Source organism: Rhamphochromis longiceps, linkage group LG15, assembly GCF_057381845.1.
Source record: "Rhamphochromis longiceps isolate RC_006_pf linkage group LG15, R_longiceps_female_GT1.1, whole genome shotgun sequence".
Taxonomy (NCBI): Eukaryota; Metazoa; Chordata; class Actinopteri; order Cichliformes; family Cichlidae; genus Rhamphochromis; species Rhamphochromis longiceps.
This window is the reverse complement of record NC_140571.1, coordinates 9,404,971-9,430,385: the sequence shown is the minus strand read 5'-3', so window position 1 is coordinate 9,430,385 and position 25,415 is coordinate 9,404,971. Positions and strand designations below refer to the sequence as shown.

Genomic DNA, 25,415 nt, shown 5'->3' with positions numbered 1-25,415 from the left:
CTACAACATAACACCAGTGAAGGTGACTTAACGTAGAGGAAAAAGTTTGTTAGACGGGAGAGAATAAATATAAGAATATTTCAGGACAGGGTTTGTGCAGATTTGATTTTAAAGAACTCGGTTTCTCTTTTTTGTATTATATTCCAAAAACCATTCCTGGGTCGTAAACAGTTCAAAACTGTTGGGGTTGGTGTTTATTTATCCCGGATCATGAAAGACTCCTGAAATAAGGAAGTGGACTCACCTTAGATCAGCACGCCAGAGGTGAGGGAGTGGCTACCTGCCCCTTCTGCTCGACTAACAGTGCGAGAGGCGAACTGACGTGCCCAGGGCTCTCCGGGAGGAATTGTACTCTCCATAAAGCTTTTATCCTCAGGGAAGTTCAATCAGAATCAGGTAAGACTCAAAGATTAACTCGTGTTTATGTTTCTGTGAGCACAGGGGTTTCCAGATACTGCTGAACAAACCATTATGATTAATCCGAGTGTTTGCCATAGGCCCAAATGTACTGTACAAGTTAATAAAAGACTGATTGACCAACATTTATACGATCTCACAAGCATGCAAATCCAGAATTTGTTTTATTCATTTTCATTCTTTAAACTATCCACAAACGTGAGTTTTACAATATTTTCTTTGACTGATAGGAAAGAGAAAAAAATGTGAGGCTTGTGCAAGTGTGTTTTCAGGATAAGCAGCTGAGTGTCACGGCAGATTGTGGAGTCCTAGCTGCTGTTTTTTCACATAGAAAGAAAACTTTGTTCATTATCAAAGCATGTCTGTGCAGGTGAGGAGGCAGCCCGCCGCATTCCAGTGCCTGGGGTCATGACGTTGCAATATGCAGACCCTCAGCACAAATGTGTTTAGCGAGTAAGCCTGCCTGAGTGCCTGCCTGCGCTGTGTTTCCACCAGGAACAGAGGTTACACAATAACTGCTGTAGTTTTATCATCTCTACAGGAGAGCAATTAACTTTTTTTTTTACTGTCAGATATCAAGAGTAAGATTTGTTTCTAATATATATACACACACATAGTAAAAAAGGTAGGTAAGATAGGTAACATAATGACCGGTGAGAGTTTTCCGATACCAATTCCCAGAAACACCATGTGATGAGACTTGTCCAAGGAATGGATGTTACTGTCAAGTGTGCATGTCATGACAGATTTTGGGAAACACAGTGTCTTCCATATACACAGCTGTCTGGCTGCTGCTGCTGCTGCTTTAGAAAGAAACCCGAGAGGCTGTCAGAGGACGTGCAAAATAGAAAGCCTAACTAATATCAATACTAGATTTTTTTATTTTATAACTTTTCACTTAGGCCCAAATAAATGTCAGTAAAAGTGAAGGATTCAGTCATTTGACTGAAAAACAAAATAACCCTATCAGAGAGTTGCAGAAATTTCAGGAGCGGGCAAATCAACAGCCTGGTACATTCTTAAAAAACAATGAATGCACTGGCCACCTCAGCAACACCAAAAGGCCTGCAAGTCCACAGAAGATGACTAATGTGTGTGATGACAGGATTATTTCCATGGTTAAGACAAACAACTTCACAACATCTAAAGAAGACAAGAACACACTCAGGGAGATAGGTGTATCATTGTCAGTATCTACCATGGAGGCGTCTGCATGAATGTAAATATAGAGAGTTTGCAACAAGGTGCAAACCGACAAGTTATTCAAGGCAGTGAAATGGGATATTCTGCAACGGGCAAGTCAGTCAACCGAGCATGCTTTTCATTTATTAAAAGAAAAGATGACAAGCATCTCTCAGCAGTAATTTAAAACATATGGTCATATCTTTAAATACATGTTTGCTTTAATGCAGGAGTCATTTAGATGGATGCTGAATAGGAAAGTTTACAGCTAAAAGGAGAGGTTGAATGTAGTGAACAAACTTTAAATTACTGCAAATTATACACTTGAAAACTTGAACTTTGTTCAAGAAAGGCAGTGACTAAACTCAAGATCGTGAAATAAAAGCATCAAATATTTCATATGAGGATTGGTATCTGGGTGCTGCTCCCTGAGCCTGGTTCTGCTGAACGGTTCTTCCTGTTAAAAGGGAGTTTTTCCTCCCCACTGTCACTAACTGCTCGCTCAGACAGGCTTTTTTGATTGCTGTTTCCCCCCCCCCCCCCCCCCTGTTTTTTTCAGGGTCTTTACTTTGCAGTATAACGTGCCTTGAGTTAACTGTCCCTGTGATTGGTGCAAAATAAATAACACTGAACCGAACAGCAACTACTGATATAATACTTACTAATGAACAATTAATTAAGGACTAAAAACCTACCATTATTTTTTCACAATTATATAAAACAGATCACTTCACAAGCTTGAACAAAGATGTTTAATCCTTAAAACAATGAAGAGAGACTGTTTTTATTTCAAGCAACTAACTGATTAATGAACTTGGAGTTGCAGCTTAAGTGTAACTGGTCTCACTCTGATGGGAGCTTTCCAAATAGAGTAAAGTTTTATATGCAAGCTTAAACTTAGCAAAAAGCCAGGTCATGGAAAAAAGTAAGTTTTCACATAATAAATGAAGGATAAAAAATAATCAAAAGAACCTTACAGTGTGTTAGACATTCCCCAGCTGCGTGTTGGTGGCCATTATTTCTCTGAGACCTACTGCATTGCAGAATCAGTTTAGCGTTTCTGTACACCCTCCCCTGTCCTCTAAGTGCAGCCTTGTTTAAAGTTTCTGCCTTGCCACTCATTTTCTTGTGGAATTTCCTTCTCATTTATCAGCGTCCATACGCCCTCCTCAGTTGATGCTGTTTTCATTAGATCCCAGCAGAATAATAGCGGAGACATACAGCAGTAACTCCTCTAGATAATTGTCTGCGGTAATGAATATTTCCACTTATTGTCCCGCTGAGGCCTCTGTTGTGGATGAGTGTTGAAAGAGTTAGTTCACTCCAGCTCGCTCTCAGTTTGTGTTAAAAAAAAAAAACTCCCTGGAGAGAACAGTCGTTACCATAACAACTCAAGTGCCAGCATGACAGTGTGTGAGTGGCAACAACGCGTGTGCCTGGCAAGTGTCACTTTTGTTCACTTATGAACCAAAAAACTAAAAAAAAACAGTGTTTTTACAGACAATCAGAAGAAAAGACTTCATGGTTGTCTGTGATTTTGTGATTTTACTTGGGGATTTTTAAAAAGTGTGTGTTTGTGTGTGTGTGTGTTGACTTTTTTTGAGCGCTCATTCTGCCTGACATTACTGTCCTTCTCTAGAATTGGATGGCTCTTTTCCTATAATCAAGAGAGCTCACTGCCATTAAAACACAGGACCTTACTTTGAGGTATCTGAACGTTATTTCTAAATGTATTAATTCATCATTGATATATTAATCTAATCTATCTGATTGTAAAATGAGCAAAGAAAGGCAACAAATCTAACCTGCCATTTTGTGGGAAATTATTTTTGTTAATGATTGAATTGAGACTTGTTTTCTTCATTACTTTCATCACAATAATTCAAAAACCTAAAAAAAGCATAGTTTTTTTACCATCAGTCTGAAAGTCAGAAGGAAGTAATCTGCAGTTACGTAAGAGGAACTGAAATCATTAAAAAGCGATAAATTGGTCTATCTGAGTGACACAAGTGCTCAGTTGACTATATTTGTGTGTTGTCAGGTTTTTGTTTCTTTTTTATTAATTGTGACTCACCGCCAACAAACAAAAGGTTTTTGTTAACGCTCGCCTCTTTCCAGAAATAGTTTGCTTGGCTTTTAAAGCCAGTCTTTATACTTGGTAAGAAGCCCAGTTTAAACAGGGACCTGTCCATGTCTGTGCCTCGTTGTTCCTGATTTGTGTGTTGAAGTGTTAAAAACTAAATCTAGTCTCACACGCTTGCCCAACAGCGTGTTTAAGACCTTACGACAACCAGTGGTCTTGTTTCGATGATTTTTTTTTCTGTCTTGTTGTTGCTGTTGTTGTGGTTGTTGTTGACCCTATGACGTCAAACCCTTCATGGTATACTGTGTAATAAGCCTTATGCAAATATTTTGTCACAAAGGATTTTGCAATGGTGTTTGGCCATTTGTAGCAGTATGTAAGGTTTAGGTTTACTGAGAGCAATCAGTGGAATCCACATGTTCAGTCCATGGATGCTTTTTCTTGGAAGTAATTTTAAACTTCACTCTGTCTCCTGGAACCCCTCTTCAGGCTGCCCACACCCAGGTGATGGTGTAACATGCTGCCTTTGCTTCACACTCCTCTTCTCTTTTTCTTTTCTACACATACACACGCACACACACACATACACTCTTACACACAAACACACCCACTCAGCCCTGCTGGGGAATTCATGGCCTCAGGCTAACAAACACAGTTGAAAAGCAGCAGAAAGCCCTGAAAGAATTAACGCTGCTCGGCTCCCTCACGGACTAACAGCGTGGAGTTTCATTTGTACGGAAACACCTCATGACAGACAGAAGACACTTTTCCGATCGACAGTATTGTGAGGTACGCATGTTGCAGCTAGTTTCTTTTGCTCTGTTTGCTGAGCCTTCAGTTTCTGATTGGTCAGGCAGAATAAGACGGTAAGAGCTTCTGTGCATTTATTTATTTAGTTTTTGTTCACACGGTAATTCCTGCCTTTATCTGTGTCACGTAACCTGTTTGGTCACAGGGTGTACAGCACCCTTGCTTTTCAGAACAGTGAGCAAATTATCGTCTAATTCCAAAAGTGTTTTTATAGCTGTTATTTTATCACAGCCATAAGAACTGTTAAAATCTCAGATCACCAAATGGTCAGTGCAGAATCTCCTGTTGCTCGAATGCATTTAAAAATATTCCTATCTGCTCTTGGAGGATAGATAAATATTCCTACATGAAAAAGAAAGGATTTTATTTTATTTTTATCATTGCATGTGGTTTTAACAAACCATAATTTTAATTCAGGACAGCACAGCGGTGCAGTGTTTGGGACTGATGCCTCACACCAAGAAGGTCTCAGATTTGAATCCGCCGACCGGCTGGTACTTTTCTGTGTGCAGTTTACCTGTTCCTCTTGCTCTCTCAAGGTACACTGTGGATTTCTTCCAGTCCCAAAATGCTTGTTAGGTCAATTGGCGATCCTAGATTAGGGGGGAATATGAGCATGACTGGTTGTCTGTCTTGGTGTGTTAGTCATGTGACAGCTGAAAAAAGCTGCAGTGGCTTCAAAACCATTAAAATTGGTTTAAGAAAAAAACACTAAAAAATGAATTAAGATTTAGTTAAATGTTATGTATATAGTCTATGCCAATCTCGTGAGCAAATCATAGTATGAGACTTAAAGCCCTTACTAGATTTAAACAAACATATATAAAACATTAACAATTATTATGAAGGAGGGGTCTTTATTGATTTTTAGTATTTTGGATTTAGAATGACAGGTCTGCATGCTCAACGTAATGCTGAACCAGGAGGCAGTTAGCATATCTTATCAGTTTTGGTGGTAGGCAGATTTTGAGTCATTGTACCAAACAGAGCATCACTGGTGCTGGGTTTTTGGGTCTGAATCTGACACCTTTGAGTCTGTGCCACCATCTATTCAGCTGAGATGTGTGCTATGCTAAATGTGCTGCAGAAAATGCACATTATAGAGTCTGGCCTGCTGTGTCAGACAACTGCAATATTTCCAAATTACTACAAGTATTTGTGATGTAAAAGGTTTTTACATCTGAAATCAAAAGACAACTTATACGGCAAAACTGATAGTTTTGTGACAGGCCAATATATAGCTCTAAAGGTAAGCTAACTGCCTGCTAGCTATAGCATACTGGACATAAATGAGAAGAAACAGAATTCCTAGAATTTCAAATGACTAAGTTATCCTTTAATAAAACTCAAAGAAGCCAGTTTCTTATACTTAAAAACGACTCAACAGTCGCTCCATTACTGAAGTACTATGTCAGACCTCCTTTTGCCTTCAGAATTGCCTTAATTCTTCATGGTATAGATTCAGCAAAATTCTGGAAATGTTCTTCAGAGATTTTGGTCCATGTTGACAGAATAGCATCACACAGCAGCTACATATATTATTTTTTTGTCTAAAGAGTATACCAATGTATGCATACCAAGCTTATGCATAACCTTGGTATTCATACCAACAGTTGTGTTAAAAACATTGCTACATTCCCCCGGTGAGCTAGTAGTCTCTGCAGTTGGACCGCAAATGGCATTTAACACCAAATTAATAGAAAGTTTAACTACAAAGTTTATAATGACCATAAACACGAGATTAAAAATGTATGTTTGAACAAAGCAACATGAATTATGTTATTCTTTTGCCTGACAGATTTTCTGTGTAGGTTCTCAGTGATCCAGGTCATGGTTAGCCTAAGGACCTTGGAAAGAAAGCAACTGGACCTCTAACTTTCGTGACAGTGTTTCACCTGTCTTACTTTGATATACTCTTTGAACTCTTATCCAAAAGACGGCTCATTCAGCTCTGAAACCAAATGGTCAGGAGCTCCAGGTATTTAAACCCTTAAGAGGGTCCAAGCTCCATAAGAGGGTTGTTGACCCACTATGAATCATGTGCGTCATCACATGAGGCAATGTATGAAAAAACATGTGGGTTATTACCACCAGAGGTTTCACATGAAATCGCTCTGAGACCTCGCCTTACTCTATCACGCGACCTATTGAGGTCACCTGACACAAGATGTGAGTTGGGGTTTTAAGCTTCTGGGAAGTCATTTTAAAACTGCATTGTAGGTGGCTGAGAGGTGTCGTAAGCAACCTCCTCTTTTCAGTCATGGTCGTTCATGGTGGGTTGTGGTGTGTTCCCCACAAGGGGAGCTAGGATGTTGGCAAGGAGCTTGGAAATGTTGTAGGTGGTTGAGTTTATACTGCTAACTAACTTTATACTTCTAAAAATGTCCTCTTAAGGGACTCTCCACTATTTTGGTTTTAGAACTTCCACAGCATGTCTTTTATCCTGTCTTCCTTCTCTCACCCCAACCGGTCGCGCCAGATGGCCACTCCTCCCTGAGCCTGGTTCTTCTGGAGGTTTCTTCCTGTTAAAAGGGAGTTTTTCCTTCCCACTGTCGCCAAAGTGCTTGCTCATAGGGGGTCATATGATTGTTGGATTTTTCTCTGTATGTGTCTACTTTAGAATATAAAGCGCATTGAGGCGACTGTTGTTGTGATTTGGTGCTGTATAAATGGAATTGAATTGAATTCAATTGAATTGAACTGAGGCAGCCTCTTGGATGAAAGGTCAAATGTCTCCACAAAGTCGAAGAAATCCAGTCACTTGGATGAACTGGTAGTTAACAGGTGGCAAAAGGAATGCTGTTAATAGAGAAACAGCGTTTAGTAGCAAAATATTATGGAGATGAAAATGCAAAGAATTCAATATTTCATTGTACATTTTTGTTGCATGTTTGTGAATGGCTGCTCTCAAAACGGTTTGAGAGCAGCGATTAGTTTTACTCCAAAACCTTGCAGGTCCTCACTTGAAATCTGGTTGAGAAAGAATGTAATCTGGATATCTCAGAAAAAATGATATGAATCATAGCAGCCACATGGCAAAAGATCACAGCTTCAAAGTGAAGCATCGCACGACTGTAGTAGTATAATGAAGCAACTCACAGAACAGTGTGTCCTTTTCTTTTGAAGAAATTATTATCACTCAGTTCTTCCAGTTAAACCTTTTGTTTACCCAGATGTCCCATCTAAAATAAAAAAGCACCATGCATATAAAGTATCGTTTTTCTTTTCTCTGTTTAAAGGATGATTTTGATGTGATGATGCCAACCCAGCTTTGACAATGTATGAGGTGATGTCCGGTGACACCCTGTCCTGGAAGGTGCCCAGTCCACGACAAAATGAAACAGAGGCTGGCCCTGAAGAACAATTCTCTGGGGATGGTGGACCTGTCAAAATCCTTAAAGTGTGCTTCAGCACCAACAACAACCTGGGCAAGAATTTCAAGCTGGTGAAATGTGACAACTCCTGGCAAATTAGGGTGAGAATGTAGCCCAGAAAATATGGGGAAGAGAATTTCATTGTCAAAAAAGACGAAAAGGGAAGTGCCAAATCGTGTTTCCGCCACTTAATGTTATAATTTTATCGCTATTACATATTTAAACGAGTTTAAACCAGAAATTTCAATAAATTGAAGGATGACCAAAAATCTTTTCAAAAAGTATTTTTTAAACTTCTTTTTTTCTCCTTCAGGCTATCATTCGTTCAATTCTGGTCAGCGGGCGTTTAGGGCCAAACGTTCAACACGCAGGATGCTATGGCCTCATGCTAAAGCACCTGAAGTCAGAAGAACTTCACTGGCTCCATCCAGACCTGACTGTCGGAGAGGTGGAGAAGCGCTATGAGAGCAATCATCTGGAAGCCGAGTGGAGGTACTGATGGACTATTAGGATATTAATCTTGTAATTAACATATGTACTTTTTGTAAGCTTTATTGTATTGAGTTTTATTTGTAAGCTGATATCTATATTTTCCTTTCGAGCACAGATATGACCTTCGTATCAGATACATTCCTGTGAATTTTGTGGAAAAATTCAAAGATGACAGATCGACCTTTGTGTATTTTTACCAACAGGTAACTGTATTTGTTATCCTGTCATAAAAGCTTCCTGCCTCTATTGTACTTGTTGTTGTTTAACTGATATCCTGTGCATCATTTTAGCAAATCTCGTGTAGAGTGTGTTACTTTAGTTGCTTAAGCCTAGCCAAATTTGCTGCTGCCTTTGCAAGTCGCTTTGCAACCTAACTCTACTAAAGAAGCCTGTTGTCATTGATGACAGATTGGGTTGGTGCTGCAAAGTCAAGTAAAAATCACTCTAGGTGGAAATGGTTTTCTTTTGATTTAAAGAGTCCTGACTGACTTTGTTTGAAGTTCTATTTAGAATTTTATTGTTGGTATTCACATAAAACTCAAATTTTTGACATGTTATTATAGGTGCGTAGTGATTACATGCAGTATCATGCCAGTAAAGTCAGTGACGGGATGGCATTGCAGCTTGGTTGTTTGGAGATCAGGTGAGTCACTGCATTCCTTACCTCGCTGTGAGTGTGAGGTGACTGAACTGGGTGTATTTACTGTACACTTTCCAATTGTCTCCCTCTTGCAGGCTCTTTCATAACTTAACCCGTGTTGCTGTGCTTTGTATTTAATAGAATGATCAAAAGCTATAGAATACTTAAACTGCTATTTTTATTAATCATTTTGTATCTTTATTCTCACTCTGTTTTCACAGGCGGTTCTACAAAGACATGAATGCAAAAGGTCTTGAAAAGAAATCTAACTTTGAGCTGCTAGAGTAAGTTTTTACTTTCTGTACACTACAAAGAGTTATCGCTCTAATATTACATTAAGGGCTTTTAAATCCAGTTTAACTGGTGTTGTTTAATTACGTTACCCTAAAAGTGACACTTCATGGGTTGTGAACCCTCAGCTTCAAAACATGATTAAAAATGCCTTGAATTAAACTAAAAGACCATTTTTTAAATATTAAATCAGAATCAGAATACCTCATTAATCCCTAGGGAAATTATGTAATACTAAGCAAAAGACAAAGAAAAAACGTCACAGCATGAAGGAAAATCAGGACCAATTCAAACAGGCTGCATACCGGTTGATGCAAGCTCAATATAAAATTTAAATGACATGATGATGATTTAAAAAGCCGATACATTATTATATATTACATTTATTTATTTCTTTGAGACACCCTAAATATGTGTAGCTATTTATTGTTCCTTACCAAAAAGCTTTAACCGAAATTTTTATTTATATTTATTGGCCATTATAAATGCCAGTACCAACAGTTTGACAAACAGCTAACAGCAGCAATAGATTGCCTTTCAAGCTCTAGAGTATGTTTTTAATTCTGAATATTCTTCTAAGGTTTTTTGTTTGTTTTACCAATTTAGAAAAGAAGTTGGCCTGGACCTTTTCTTTCCACAGCAACTGATTAACAGCATGAAGGTAAATTTCTCTAAACGTGACTTAGTGTGTCCTACCTAAACAGGCACCCACAATTTATGAGACTTCCTTTGCAAATTAATATTGAGTCACTATTGTGCAAAAGTGCAAGTTTTACCATTTTCAAATCTCTGTGGCTGTGATCCAGCCTAGGCCCCTGCGGAAGATGATTCAGCAAACATTTCAGCAATTTGCAACACTCAAGGAGGATGACTGCATGATCAAGTTTTTTGAGACGCTTAAAGATTTCGTCAGCTACGATGAAGAGGCCTTCCCTTGTGAACTAGTGGTGAGCAGGAACATGATGTTCATCTGGAGCAATGAATCATGTCTTATTCATAAATAACAAAATAGACCTCGTTAAGCTTGTCCAGAACTCCAAGATCTGTAGATTTACTGTTTGAGGTATTAATGTTTCAAATGTTTTTATTTGTGAATAGCAAGGCTGGAGTCTGTCTGTGGAGCTGGTCGTCGGTGGGAGAGGAATTCGCCAACGCACACAGAAGGATTCAGCTGTAAGCGTGATTAAGATTTTGTTAATCTTGCACACAGGTTTAACTTCATAATTTAATCATTGCATTCATTCCTTTTGTGTGGCAGGCTGTGTTTTTAGCTGACTTCAAACAAATTAAGAAAGTACAATGCATATCGCAGAACGATGGCAAGGCTCTCCTAAATCTTGACATAGAGGGCGCGAAGCAAGTAAGTGTAATATTCCTCCCTATAGTTTGAAATATTAGGGAATGTCACTCAATAGCTTCCTTTGTTAGGTACACCTCGTTGGTATTTGATTGGACTGTCTTTTCTCTTCAGCACTCCCTCGAGTCTTTGTGGCACAGATTTGGGAAGGTGCTGGAAACATTGCTCAGAGATTTTGATCCATATTAACATCACAAAGTTAATGCAGATTTGTCGGGTGCACATTCATGATGTGAATCTCGCATTTCACTGCTCTAGTGGATTAAGATCTGAGGCCATTTAGTACAGTGAACTCATTGCTATGTTTAAGAAAGCAGTGAGCTTTGTGACATGTTGTGTTTCATCAGAAGATGGGTACACTGTGGTCAGAAAGGCATGGGCATGGTTAGCAAATGTGTTGGGTGTTGAAACTATGTTCAGCTGGTGCTAGATCAACATGTACCAAGAAAAGTTTCCCCCACACAATTACAGCATCACCAGCAGCATGAACAAGGCAGGATACATTTATGCTTTTATGTGTTTTAGACCGAATTCTGACCCCCACTAAGCAAATGTTGCAGCAACATTAAAGATTCATTAAACAAGTATTTTTTCCTATCTTATGTTGTCCAGTTTTGGTGAGCTTGTGTGAATTGTAGCCTCAGCACATAGTGTGGTCTCCTGCTGTTGTAGCCCATCTGCTTTAAGGTTCGATGTCTTGTGCATTCAACACCTACTTGTGCCGTTCTATCAACTCGAACTCTGGTGATTTCCTTCTGACTTCTAGCGTCAACCAGGCATTTTCGTCCAGAGAACTGCTGCTCATTGGATATTTTCTCTGTTTGGACCACTCTCTGTAAAGTTCAGTGTGTAAAATACTCAGACCAGCACGCTGAGCACCAACAGCCATGTTGGTTGGCTGATGAGTTATTGGTATTTTCTAAACTGGCCATTCAGTCTATGTATTTTTGTGACATGCCATTGTGTCCTCATTGATAGCGTCTGACCATCAATGTGGCCACGGTCGCTACGGCTGAGAACATGATTGATCTTATTGACGGGTACTGCCGCTTGGAAAACAACACAGATGAAAGTGTTATCCACCGACCAAATAGAGGTGTGTAAGATTTATCTATTAAATAAAGGGCAACATATTGTTTTTAAAGATTGACCATTGTCTTAAAAGCTGTTTGAAATATATTCTTAAAAGTCAATCTGGATTCTCATTACTACTTCCTATCCTAGATGCCAATGCAAGAACCTCCCTACCTGAAATTCCTACTGGGTAAGTGGCTGTTTTACTGACTTATGCAGTCAGTGCTCTAATTTGAACATTTCTGACTTTGGCTTTCCCCCATTTTGTCTTTTCCTTGGAGCAGCAGAGAGACGAGCTCGCTCAGACACAGTATGGGTGAGCTCAGAATTTTAACAACCTATGCTGTACACTTTTTAATAGTTAAAAACCAAATTCCTTTTAATAGTGACGTTATTATGAAGACAATAAAAATGAGATCTTTTGCATTTTTAGGTTCAGATATCTACTGTGAGATTGATGAAAGGCCAAAATCAGGTTCGGAAAAGTCTATATTCAATTCTGTTACAGGATCATACCTGTGAAAACTCACTTTTTAATGTTCACTGTTACTGTTGCTCTGCAGTTGTGAAATACGGCATCGACCGAAATGACATTGTTCTCGGCCGAATCCTCGGCGAGGGTTTTTTTGGGGAAGTCTACGACGGAGTATACAAAAAAGCTGTAAGTTTAAAGGGTTTAAGCGCGGTGTGTTACAGAGCATCTATAAAATACATGATTGCATTAGAAATAAATGGCAGCACACAAAGTGAATGTGCAGTAACATGTGTTTAATTGGACAGAATGGTGAAAGAGTTAATGTGGCAGTGAAAACCTGCAAAGACTGTTCACCTGACGTGATGGAAAAATTCATGAGTGAAGCAGGTACGCAGAGAAAAAGATTTCTAAAACAGCTGCTACGTTCACCACAACTGTGCCAGCAGTAACTGACAGAGTTGTCCTGATAAGTTGTGATGTTTGTGTTTGTCAGTAATCATGAAGAACCTCGACCATCCCCACATCGTCAGACTGATTGGAATCATAGAGGAGAATCCCGTGTGGATTGTCATGGAGCTTTATCAGTATGGGGAGGTTAGTCCTCATTTCCTGATTGGTTATAGAAAATATGCATTTAATATATGTTCTTTTTTCTTTTTAAACTAGTGTAGCTTCTGGATGCCACAGCAGATGTCGCACATGTGAATTCCTGACTGATTAAACGCATTATTGACTTTCTTGCAGCTGGGACACTACCTGGTTCAAAACAAAGAAAAGCTGACAAATACAACCTTAGTGCTGTTCAGCCTGCAGATCTGCAAAGCTCTCGTCTACCTCGGAGGGGTTAACATGGTACACAGGTACATTTTTTTCTCTTCTTAATTAAAAAATGAATGCTTTTATTCAACAGAAAGGTTACAGTGTTATAAGCTCTGCCTCCTTTGAGCATAAATGATCATGGTCTGACATAAAAGTAGCACCAGCTTAGGCGGGTATTTCAGATATCCTTGTCCCCAGCATCACTTTCCAGTTCCTCCTGGGGAATCCCGAGGAGTTTCCAGTCCAGGAGGGATTATATATCTCGACTCTCGACAGTCGAGATATATAATCCCTCCTGTGGCTTCTGGGTCTACTCGAGGGTCTGCTTCTAAAATGTAATCCACACTTTCAGCTTAAGAATTACAGCCATTTTTACACATAGTCCTCCATTTCCAGAGGTTCAAGTAGTGACAAGCAGTTTGATGGCCAGGTGAGGCATGCTTCTTTGTTAATTCATGGCAAACAAAGCGGACATAATATCTCAAGTTGATTCAAAGAGTTGGATTTGTATTGTTGGGTTTTCTCCCTCAAGGCATCCTACTCAGTCGCCTTTTGATTGAAAGTGGGTGCCACGCAGGCAACACAGTTGGTCTGCAACTATTTGCAATCGGTCCACCAGCTAAAAAATTGAATGCAGCCTTTTTTCCTAGTTGCAAGGAGAGGAGCCTACCGTCGTATTTTAACTCTAGTGTGACTGAGTGATGAAGTCGTCACATTTTGGAAAAACTTTTTATTTAATCTTAAAACATTGAAATGAGGAAAGTTGTACTGAAACAGCAGAACACCATGTTCCATTGAGTTGTGTCTGCAGACTGTTTAAGTGCACAATTTCAGGTTTTAACATGCATTATTTACATTTCCCCTGAATCTTGCCTACATTATCCACCTGTACCAACATAAATATCAACCTTTCCTCCAATCCTGTCCGCTCACAGAGACATAGCAGTTCGGAATATATTAGTCGCCAGTCCGGACTGTGTGAAGCTTGGAGACTTTGGTCTATCGAGGTACATAGAGGATGAAGAATACTACAAAGGTAAAAGAGACACTCATGAACTAACACAAATGTTTCATGCAATAAACATAAAATATCAGCTAGATTTATAAAATACTTTAACTGTAAACGCTTCTGTTATGTTTTTCCTACATTTTGATCTTGTTCACATTATTGTTTTAAGTCATGTACGTAATAATTTTGACCACAATTTTAGATTAAAGGATCTACACAGTTAAACCACAGTCTGTTATGTCTCCTTGTCAATAGAAAAATAAAAGAATATTTAAAACAAATACACAAATTAATCAACTTATTTGGAAAAATCTTTAAAAACCATGGCTTTGACTATCTTGACTATAATGCAGTGTGCTAATTTCTTTGCAGCATCTGTGACCCGATTACCAATCAAGTGGATGGCCCCAGAATCCATTAATTTCAGGCGTTTTACCTCAGCTAGTGATGTGTGGATGTTTGGTGAGCTTGTTACGCATTTACCTTCAACAGCACGGTGACATTTTGAGGGTTTGGTGCACAAGAGACTAAGAAACACTCACACATAGAAAAAGGTCAGGTTACTGGTTAATAATCAACCGAAACAAGGGCTACACAGTTTTATGACGAGGCAGGGATTATTTAAGATGATATGGCTCTACATTACAGATAACGTGCACACAAACACACATAACAGTGGACTGTTATTCTTCCTTTCTTTGTTTTGCTTTTTTAGCTCAAACACTGATGGTTTACATGGGGGAATTTTAAGCCTCAGAAGGCTCAATATCCCAACCTAACAGCCTTTCATGTGTATTTACTCCTAGTGCTTTTACAAAAGTACTGAAACACTGGCATCCTCTGACCTTTGAGGCCTAAGAGAGTGAGGAATTACCTTTATGATGCCTGACTATTTGATATCCTCCCCTAAGGTAAATCAGTTTTTCTAAAACATAAACAAACACAAGGCCCAGGCCTTGTGACCCTGAATAAGCCTGACAAAGACTCCAATCTGGCCCACTGGACGACTTTGGAAAATGTGAAGCTGATAAATTTTAGCCTTTTCCTTCCTACTGATAAAGACCATGGCCATTCACACTAAACCAATGCAAATAAGTAATAAAGTTCCTGCTTTTTCATTATATGCTATAAAATTTATGATTTTTACAGCTCGTCCCCGGAAAAAAAAAGATATATCCTGTTAATTGATTTTAAAAAAGTTACGTTTTCCAATTCCAGGTCAGTCTGTGCAGTTTTCTGTAATTTTCACATTTATCTCTTACAATTTAAGCCCAAAGCAGCCATATAATGACTAAAAACTGATAGGTGCTGTTGAAATTGCACTTCTTTTTCATGATTAAATATATTAGAGATTAAATGTGTAGTTAAATATCTTTACAATGACAGAAAAGGGAGTTTCTCTCATCCGGCCCACTTAAGATCAAACTGGGCTGTATGTGGCCAACAATGTAAAATGAATTTGTTCTGCACTGTGTGTTTTCATGCACTGAATTCAACCATACTTATGATTTCCATTATGAATTTTTAAGCATGAACTAAACACTATTATTGACCCAGATCTGTAATTTTTTCTCACAAAATACATCTTATTTAGTTCATGTATTTCTTTTTGCAACAGTGACTGATACAACTGTGGACATAAAGTGGACTGAAGGCTGATATAGCTAAAATAAAGCTATAGGATATGCATTAAAAACATGAGATATATTACCATACCATAATTTATTTATATATCACTTTATTATAGCACTATATTAGGTAGATTCTGACCCAACAGCTGCTTCCTGTCGGAGAGCCATGGATTGTTTTTAAGTACAAGAATGAAATATTCTATTTTACACGGCTTATTGTAAAATAAAGCAAAATAAAGCTTTTTGAGCTTCATCTGGTGGAAAAATAACTTTTTTGAAAACTGCAATTAATGAAAATAATCAAAAACATGAATAATGAATAGTTATAATTATTACTAACTCCATTACCAAGCACCACAATGACTGCTTCAGGTGGCATTTGTTTGTCTTTGTTTGCTATTGTCAATGCGTTTAATTTCATCCTTATTGCCTGATATTTTCTATTTGTAGTCTATTACACAATCTGAAAATGAATAATGAACTGGAGGGTGAACATTCCCAGGCTTATTTTTGTTTCTGTGTTGTTTTCTAGCTGTGTGTATGTGGGAGATAATGAGTGGTGGACAGCAGCCGTTTTTCTGGCTTGAGAACAGAGCTGTGATCAACCAGCTGGAGCAAGGCATCAGACTGCCCAAACCAGATAACTGCCCTCCTGCCCTCTACTCACTCATGACCCGCTGCTGGTCCTACGACCCCAGTGAAAGACCCAGTTTCACTGAGTTGGTTATGAAGATCAGGTAATTCTTTATGCATTATTAAAAGAAGTGATTATGAAGAATACAAATGGATTGAGATCCTTTAATTAAGGCTTGGTCAGTGGGCCCAATCTTTCTCAGTTGAAGTTTGTGATTATCTGCATAAGCAGATATTGGCCTCATAGTGCTATGTTAAAAAAAAGGTTTATTTTACTCATTTCTAGTTTCATATTTCTATTCTTGACTCCACTAGAGAAGTTTTTTTTTTTTTTAAATTTTATATTCTTGTAGCCCATCACTTTAGCCATTAACTGAAGCAATCATTGGCTTCTGATTGGCTACAAGTTTGTAGTAGTCTGAATCTTGAGCAATTGGCTCATAGGGATTACATGATGATGACATCATGATTAATATGAGAATATATCCTGTCTATATACATGTGATGGAAAATAAGGAAAACCATCAACCCTTTACTGTGTAGTTAGGTTCATAATCTGTTAGACAAAGACACCATCATACTTCTGAATTTTCAACAACAGTAAAACTGTTAAAATCCAAAGTTGTTGGATTTTAAATCAGACATAATTATTTCCATGGGTAAAAAAACAACTTTACATCATCTAACCAAGTCAAGAACACTGTTAGGGACGTGGGTGTATCACTGTCCCAGTCAAGAGACGTAGACCTCAGTGGAAATAGACAAGGTGCAAACCACTGGTTACACACATCTGTTTCCATGACTAGAACCACATCATAATCCAAAGCCTCACAACAGCTGTCAAACATGGTGGAGACAATGTTCTGGCATGGGCATCTGTGGTGGCCAGTGGAGCTCAGTCACTAGTGTTTATTAATGATATGACTGTCGATAGAAGAAGCAGGATGAACTGTGAAGTGTACAGACCTCAGATTCAGCCAAATGCTGCAAAACTAATCAGTAGGCAAATGGATTATGACCCAAAGCATATGTTGGGTCTGTGTTTCCACAGGCCCCACTAGTTTAGAGACTTATTCCTCATGAAGAACACAAGACAAAACAGAACATCTTCAACCGGTCTTTAACTCGCTAACGAGGAAAGGCTTTGGTCAGAACCAGGCTATGGAGCTTAATGCTCCTCACCTATCTCTAGCCCAAGTCCTTCAAAGAGTAGCTTCCCTCGCAGCTATTTATTCCCATGATAGTTACAGTTTACACAATACAACACAACACAAGCACCTCCCACCGTAAAACCCCCCCAGGCACTGTGTGTGTGTGTGTGTGTGTGTGTGTGTGTGTGTGTGTGTGTGTGTGTGTGTGTGTGTGTGTGAGACCTCCTGCTCACCAGAAGGATCATAAAAGCAGGAAGCTTACAACACAAGAAACAGATCTTCCAGATAGAATGTATCTACAATAAAACCTCAGAGTGGCTGGAGAGGTGGTCAGGATCAGAGGAATCTCTTTGATCCTACTGCTTGAACTAAGACTTTACAAATTTAAGAAACACAGTGACAACATTCAACAATTTGACTTAACAGCATACTACAAAAACAACCCAAGTATTTCTCAAAACAAAAAGATTGGATATATTTTGTCTGTGGCCAAGTCAGTCAAAAGAGCATATTTTCAGTTACTGGAGATAAAAGTGAATACATAGCATCTCAAAGTAGGTTAAATAGCATTTTTTGATGTCCATGGGTTCTAAACTTCAGGCACTGACTGCAAAGGATTTTTACACAGCCCTTAAAAACATTATCTTTAACTTAGATAAAACAGTCCGATTATTTTTGAGTCTCTGAAAATAGAGGACACCGGATGAAATTGGCCGTAATTCTCAAAAGGGTCATGTAAAATCTGTGTAAAACTCTTTGAGTTAAAAGCTGAAAGTCTAGACTTAAATGCCAACTTGATGGTTTGATGTAAAACAATAACTGGGGTGGTGCATAAAAGGAAAATGACAAAAAATGTATCTTTGTCTCGCAAATTATGGACTTAGTTCTAATAATTCACTGGGTTTTCAGAGCTGGCTTGACACAAATAAAGTTGCTACATTATTTAGTGACTAACTGAAACTACACGTTAAGTTTTTGTGAACGCATTACAAAGGCATGATGTAAAATGTGTCTCAAATTTAACAGTGATGTCCACAAGATGGAGAAGGAGCAGGAAGCGGAGAGAGAGAGAGACAGAGTGCGTTCCACCAAATTTTTCGAGTCCAAGTTCAACATTGACCCCCCGCCTAAGGTATAAATTATTTTTAAGTTTACCTACTGCTCAGTCTTAAAATTTGGTTGTAACAAATGACATTTTTATAATCTTTTACATTTCCTGAAGCCTTCAAGAATGAAACCAGCCCGGTTTGGGAACACACTCAGTATTGGTCTGCACATTCAGGTACTTTTAAACAACCTCTAGACACATCCTTTGAGGTAGCTTTAATTTTTTTCCATATATAAGTGTGTGTCTGTTTGTATCTGTGCAGCTCAATGAGGCTCTGTGTGCCAGCTCACCTGACCTAGCCAGCCCATGTGACTATCAGTCTCCTGTCGACTCCAGCAACACTCTCGCACTACCTGCCAAGTCGCCCCGGCGCCGCAGCATGGGGGTAAGAGACACTAAGCACTTCCTTTAAAGGTTTAGCTGCACAACCTACTAAAGCACTGTATTATACTGTGTCGAACGAGGATACTCATGTGATTGTTTTAGTAACATTGTAATTACACTTCTCCATCGCTGTACTTGTAGGAGAACGAGTTTTTCAGAGTGGAACGCAACACCGAGGAAGACGCCCAGCTCCTGTGGCAGAGGGAGAAACACCAGATACATGAAACGCTCCGCAAGCAGAAAGAGCAGATGATGGAGGATAAAAAGTGGCTGAAAAAGGAGGAGAGACTGCTGGTGGGGAACAGAGCATCCTTTACTTTTGTCAAACCCCTCTCTGTGTCTCTGTCCTCCTCTGGGTCCGAATGCAGTGTAGCTGTGAAGGCTACATGGAATGAGGCACCATTAAATAATACCAACCTACTTGTCCATCCAAAAAGCCCCACTAGTCTTAAATTGAATGTGCCCTTGATAACAGTTCCAAAGAGAGGGTCTATATCTCTGTTGTATGAAATGAACCTGCCTGTTTCTTTTCAGGACCCCATGGGACTAGAAGATACTGCCAATCCAGAGGTAGGTGTGCTCCTGTACAGAGTGTAATTTTAATTACAGGCAGTTTAGTGAATCAATTTAGTTACAATGGAGACATAATTTTTTTCAGATACCTAAAATACAAACAAAGTAAATTAAATGTAAAGTAAAGTAAATGTTTGGGGTTTTTTTTTTACATTGTTGTCAGTCCAGTTGTGACTGTTTGTGATCACTGAAAAATGAGCTTCGTCATAGGTCACACTTCCTGCAGGGATCAGTATAAACCACTATTAGTCAACTTAGTTTAAATCTTTTATTAGATATTTTATTAAATAGACTTCAGGTGCATAAGTTTCTATCTATCATGCCATTGTCTGATGTACGGTGGCCCTGTGAGGCCAAACGGACTGTAAGAAAACACCAGCAATAAGAAAAGTGCTGCAAAACCACACAAAACACCCACGGAAATAGGAAAAACGGAAACGAAAAAACAGATTTCCAAAAGCACAAGGGAAGGTTTTCTGGGGAGACAATAACCCGACAGACCAGTTGCAGAAACCAAAATATGCTAGTGTGTTTTAATCTCATGATTAATGTATGGATTTTTAGGCTAATAATTAGGCTAACACACTTACCGCTCACCTTTTCTTTGCGATAGATCCTCCACTTCTTTTAAGAGTCTCCCAGCACAAATCTTAGCATAGTTTGGTTCCTGCAACTGGTCCGTCGGGTTATTGTCTCCCCAGAAAACCTTCCCTTGTGCATTTGGAAATCAGTTTTTGCCTATTTATGTTTTCGTGTTTTCTATTTCTGTTTTCTTTTTCCTATTTCTGCTTTTTCTATTTCCGTTGTGTTTTGTGTGCTTTTGCAGCGTTTTTCTTATTGCTGGTGTTTTGCAGTCCATTTTGTTAGGTATTCTGGATTACACAGATGGATTACGTGGCAGAAACACACACGGACGCAAAAAAGTTTGTGATGCAAGCTTTATATACACGAGTGGGGGGAATATTTACAAGGGAAGGGGCTATATACAGTGATGGATAAAAATGTGCCAGGAGATAAACACCGAGGAGATGAGACGGAGCCGAAGTATGCAGGTAGGCAGCAGACGGACCGGAGCTACCTGACAACAGGGAACAAAACAGAGCTTATGGCGTACCGTTGATAGCCGAACGTTAAACACAAGTGGACGGAGAGAGTTGGAGAGCTTACTTGACCACCCAAACCACAGCCGCTGCGGTGATCGCCGCCTGATGGTACGTAGCACTCCGTCGCGGATCCACAATAGCCAACACAAAATCCTAGGTAGGCAGGCAGGCGATGGAACAGGCTAAGACAAAGAGAAGCAGGCGAAACATGGATCCTTTAAAACATACAGCTCCACAGCGTAAAATCAACAGATGCAGCCTGTGCTGACTCGTTACCACTTGTGACAGCGACAATACTCCGACACCAGACGTCCGTGACTCTGCTCCCTAAAAGCGCTCACTGATGACGTCTGATGCGTCGCAGGTGTGCTGGAATGCCATCAAGCCCCGCCTCGCCTACCTACAACCAAAAGGAAAACAAAACCCAAACAACAACAATACACCTACCCACCACCTCCTAACACATTTGGCCTCACAGGGCCACTGTACTAAACTACTATACTACAACTAAAGCTTTACTACATATTTGTATCACCAAAACTACTATAAAGGTCCAGAGCCGCATAAAATAAACACATGATATACGTTATTACATTTTTAATTATTATATATTTAATATTAATAAAATATTTATATATAAAGTGTTATTATAACCCTAGAAAATAATGTATGTTTGTGTCATTTGACTGTTATTTTCTTTGATGAGGCATCCACATGATATATCCTGCAAAGCCTTTCCCCTTTTTCTTAATTTGAAATATACATTTATGACAGGAAGTGTGTTATTTTAGAGTATTGTCACTTTAATTAAGCATTTAAAGTTTAATAGTATTAAAAGGCTAATTTATCAAGTCTAGATGATGTGCAGTGTTTAACAAATTAATTAGATGACCTGTCATAAAGAAAACATGCAAATATTTTAGAAATCTGTCAAAAAATTGTTAAAGCTGAAAGTGACATTCTATGTGCACGTTTGAGGCAGCATACTGGACTTCCCTGAGGAGTCAAATTAATCAGGCATAACATTCAACCACTAAAATGAATTTTCCTGTTCATGAATAACTGACATCTTAATCAAAGAATAATAATGTCCCTTTAGAAACGAGCACCTCCCTGCTTTTTATGAAACAGTACATTTAAAAATTAATGGATAACGAGAATCATTTAATTTTAGCATTAAAAATATCAATTTGATTAAACACCTTGTTCACACTGGTGTAATAATCAATACAGAAACACAAAAAATGATTTTGGTAATTACCAATACCGTTAATTTAGGGCAGCAGGGGCATAAACCTAATACTGGGTTTTTAAGCGCTTTTCTCTGCTTAAACTAACCAGCTGATTGGTCTCATATAACTATCAGCAGCATCAATTATTATGATTACTTTTGTGCGTTGTTGTCAATACATAATGCGAGCTGTTGATTAGAAAGTGTAGAATTGTAAAAATTCCTCATCTCGTCCTCATGATATCCTTCTTTTGTTCTTTTAGCCGGCTAACATCGAGATTGGTAAGCACTCAAAGCAATTCACAGATTCACATCTAAAATGATCTAAAGATGTTCCTTCGCTCCTTATGTATTTGATCTGCTATTTCTCCTCATCTGTCATATTTTTCATCTTTCTGCCATACAGCAGTGCCTGAGAAGCCGCCACGACTCACAGCAAAGGTAAGCAGATTTAGTTTTCTTAAAATTATTTTTAGGCCATAGAAAAACATCATTTAATTTAATAGCTTTGATTTTTGGATGAAAAATTATTCATAATTTGTCCTTTTTTTTGAACGGGCATCGATGCCACTGTTTTATCTAAGTAAGTGTCTTGTGATGTTATTTAGTATTTCAGTTCTTAAAACCTATTTACTCCTTTTTCAGCCTGCGCCCACAGCTGAGCTTGACCGCACAGATGACAAAGTATATCACTGCGTAATGGACTTGGTCAAAGTAGTCGTCCAGCTCAAGAATGACATCGCTGGGCTGCAGCCAGAGCAATGCATTACCCATATCAAGGTACACTGAGACAAATGAACTGCTTTGCACTTCAGTGTTACAGTTTGTTGCTGCTTTAATGCCACATTTTGAAATGCAAAGACAAAGCTCCTGAGTCATTTCTGTATTGATTTCTGCCCACAGTCTGTTGGGATGGCATTAAGAGATTTAATTAGCAGTGTGGATGAGATACTGCCCACGTTACACGGGTCTGTGAGGACTGAGGTACAGTATGACAGCATTATTTTATTATTTCATTTCCTTTCTGTGCATTTTTATCCCTTTAAACACAAACAAAGCAAAAACTATACAACTATCCCTTTAAATCCCGAACCATGAAAAAATTGCCAGAAAATTCAATTTTCTTTTTAAAAATAGTGTTCGGTGAACCTCCTGACATAACAAAGAACATTAAATATGATTTTAAATATATGCATTTTGATTTATATAATATTTGCTACAAAACATTTTTTTCAGTTTATTTCTTGAAACTTTTTACTTTAAAAAAATCGCACTGATGTAGAAGTCACAAAAACTCATCAAATATGATACACTTGCCTTTAAAGTTTACATTTTTGGAGGGGGACACCCAGAATCCATATTTTTGCATCACAAAAGTACTGACGCAACGCCAGATTTCCTCAGCCGAAGAGCTGGCAAAACGTAAAACTCAGTCATCAAAGCGCCAATCTAAACGACTGATCCATTGGTCTTCTGTAATATCGCAGATCGAAGGCACCCAGAAGCTGCTGAACCATGACATGGGGGAGCTGATCAGCAAAATGCGGTTGGCTCAGCAGAATGCCATAACCTCTCTAAAGGAGGAGTGTAAGAAACAGATGCTGGCTGCCGCACACACTCTGGCTATGGACAGCAAGAACATGTTGGATGCTGTGGATCAAGCAAGAGTCAGGGCCAATTTAGCAAAGCCGGCTCCCCCCTAAAAGACATTAGATTTTTTTTTTTTTCAGTTTCACATCAAACTAAATAGGGACTTCTTTTTTTTTTCTTAATATGTGAAAGTCAAAAATAACATTTGTGCATTGTAAAGCATGCATTTTTAGTTGGATCACATCGATCAATCAGTGAAATGAATCCTGCAGCATCACCGGTACTTTGGATAGCCACTGTCACGTTAATGAGAGTTTAGTTTAAATGTGATGCTACATATGGATGCATGTGTATTTTTAGGTAATGCAATAATACAGAAATGTGTCATTTTCCTTTTGCGGTCCCCTTGCATCATGTTTAGGATGTCAGTTATGCTAAATTTTAAATGATAACTGTACCTGTGTGAAGTGTTGACTCAGATATTTGCTTTGAAAGTTGTATTTGTAAATATAAAATGTGTTGCATGGGAAATGTTTCATGCAAAAAAGAAAACACATGTGAACAGTTTACTTTTGTCAGTAGTGAAATGTAAATATAGCATCAATGGCGTTTTGTTGTCGTCTTTGGTTGGCTGTATCGCACAAAGTCATGGGAATTAAAATCCACCGACCAGTGAAGGAAGCTCCCAAAAATCATATCCACGACAGATCGACCTGGTTTCACTTAAATCCAACCAAGATTGTAGGATAAGTAGCGAATTTTGTGAACGCTGAAAACTGCCTTTAAAATGACAAACACGACGTGGAGCTTAAGCACAGTTTGGCTGAAGAGTCATTAGGTGATCAAATTACTGCAAATTCTGAGCCATACTCTAGAAGGATGAGTGATTCTAGTGAACTGTAGAGGGAGGAGTGGATGTGTGCCTTGGCTGGATGAGATAAAAATGACCATATTAAAAGGTTAGTTGGCCATTTAAGTGGCATGACTCACACTAAACCAATGAACTAAAGAGCACAGTATTATCCTCACAAAGACCCAGCAATTCATTGTTGTCCTCTGTTAGGGACATGAGTCTGAGACCTCTGCATCAACCACAATTTATGCATCTGAGTCATACTGTAGTGTCAAGAGGACATACTGGGATTTCTATTGGTGGCACATATGTCGGGGTTGGGTTAACAGAGCGCATGGACTTTCTTTTCAAAATGATGGGCATTGCAGCTCCAGATTTATTTAAGGGAGATTAAATGATACGATATATACACACACATATAATTCTTTGATTTAGTTGGATTTCATAATTTTAACACTTTCAAAACAGAACTTTCATTCCCAGTCCTTTGTAGTGGACAGTAGGACTTACCAACTTCCATTTATAAGTGAGACGAAGAGAATTTTACCCAGAATTGTAGACAGGGTCTCAGGCGCATAGCTGTCTGGGGATGAAGTGTAGGAGGGCCAGGTATTAAAGCAGAAAGGTGAAAGTTCAAAGCACCTACCAGCATTCGAGAAGCGTCACTGTCCAGTTTTACATCGCCACAGACTGAGGTTGCCAACCAAAGAAGAATCAACAGATATATTTCAAGACAAAGATTAAACTATTTGGCCACAAAAGCAAGAGGTATTTTTGGAGGCATCAAGGTGAGGCTTTTCAAACCTAACGACGCTGCATCAACTGTCAAGCATGGTGGTGGTAGTATCATGCTCTGTAGCTGTTTTGTTGCCAGTGGTACTGGTGTGTTGCACAAAATGGATAGCCAAATGAAGGGGGATTACCTCAAAATTCATTAATCCGCTAGACCAGTGGTTCTTAACCTGGGTTCGATTGAACCCTAGGGGTTCGGTGAGTCAGTCTCAGGGGTTCGGCAGAGCCTCCGCTGTGACATGCATGGCTCATTTTGTGCACCAGTAAAAAACATATCTATGTCTTGAATTTCAAAAAAAATATCATATTTTATTTTTCACTAAAGAGGGGTTCAGTGAATGCG

The 25,415-nt window shown here is 38.8% G+C and overlaps 1 protein-coding gene across 4 annotated transcripts; it reads left to right on the top strand.

Moving 5' to 3' along the window:
• Positions 1-238: 238 nt before the first annotated feature.
• ptk2bb (protein tyrosine kinase 2 beta, b) lies at positions 239-23,570 on the top strand. 4 transcript variants are annotated; one of them, XM_085381205.1, is made up of 31 exons: positions 239-396; positions 7,732-7,967; positions 8,180-8,358; positions 8,474-8,561; positions 8,922-9,001; positions 9,220-9,282; positions 9,896-9,950; positions 10,096-10,236; positions 10,388-10,462; positions 10,548-10,649; positions 11,625-11,742; positions 11,871-11,910; positions 12,005-12,036; positions 12,154-12,195; positions 12,284-12,381; positions 12,501-12,582; positions 12,689-12,789; positions 12,940-13,055; positions 13,950-14,050; positions 14,396-14,485; positions 16,187-16,391; positions 18,465-18,570; positions 18,661-18,720; positions 18,809-18,931; positions 19,072-19,224; positions 19,465-19,500; positions 22,101-22,119; positions 22,244-22,278; positions 22,483-22,617; positions 22,741-22,821; positions 23,325-23,570. In XM_085381205.1, the coding sequence occupies exons 2-31, from the start codon at positions 7,770-7,772 to the stop codon at positions 23,538-23,540; spliced, it is 2,970 nt and encodes a 989-aa protein (XP_085237331.1). In that variant the 5' UTR covers positions 239-396; positions 7,732-7,769; the 3' UTR covers positions 23,541-23,570. The 4 variants fall into 4 exon arrangements, with proteins under 4 accessions (XP_085237331.1, XP_085237328.1, XP_085237329.1 ...); XM_085381202.1 differs by having other exon boundaries at positions 19,072-19,500; XM_085381203.1 differs by lacking the exon at positions 239-396 and adding an exon at positions 4,331-4,471 and having other exon boundaries at positions 19,072-19,500.
• Positions 23,571-25,415: the final 1,845 nt, after the last annotated feature.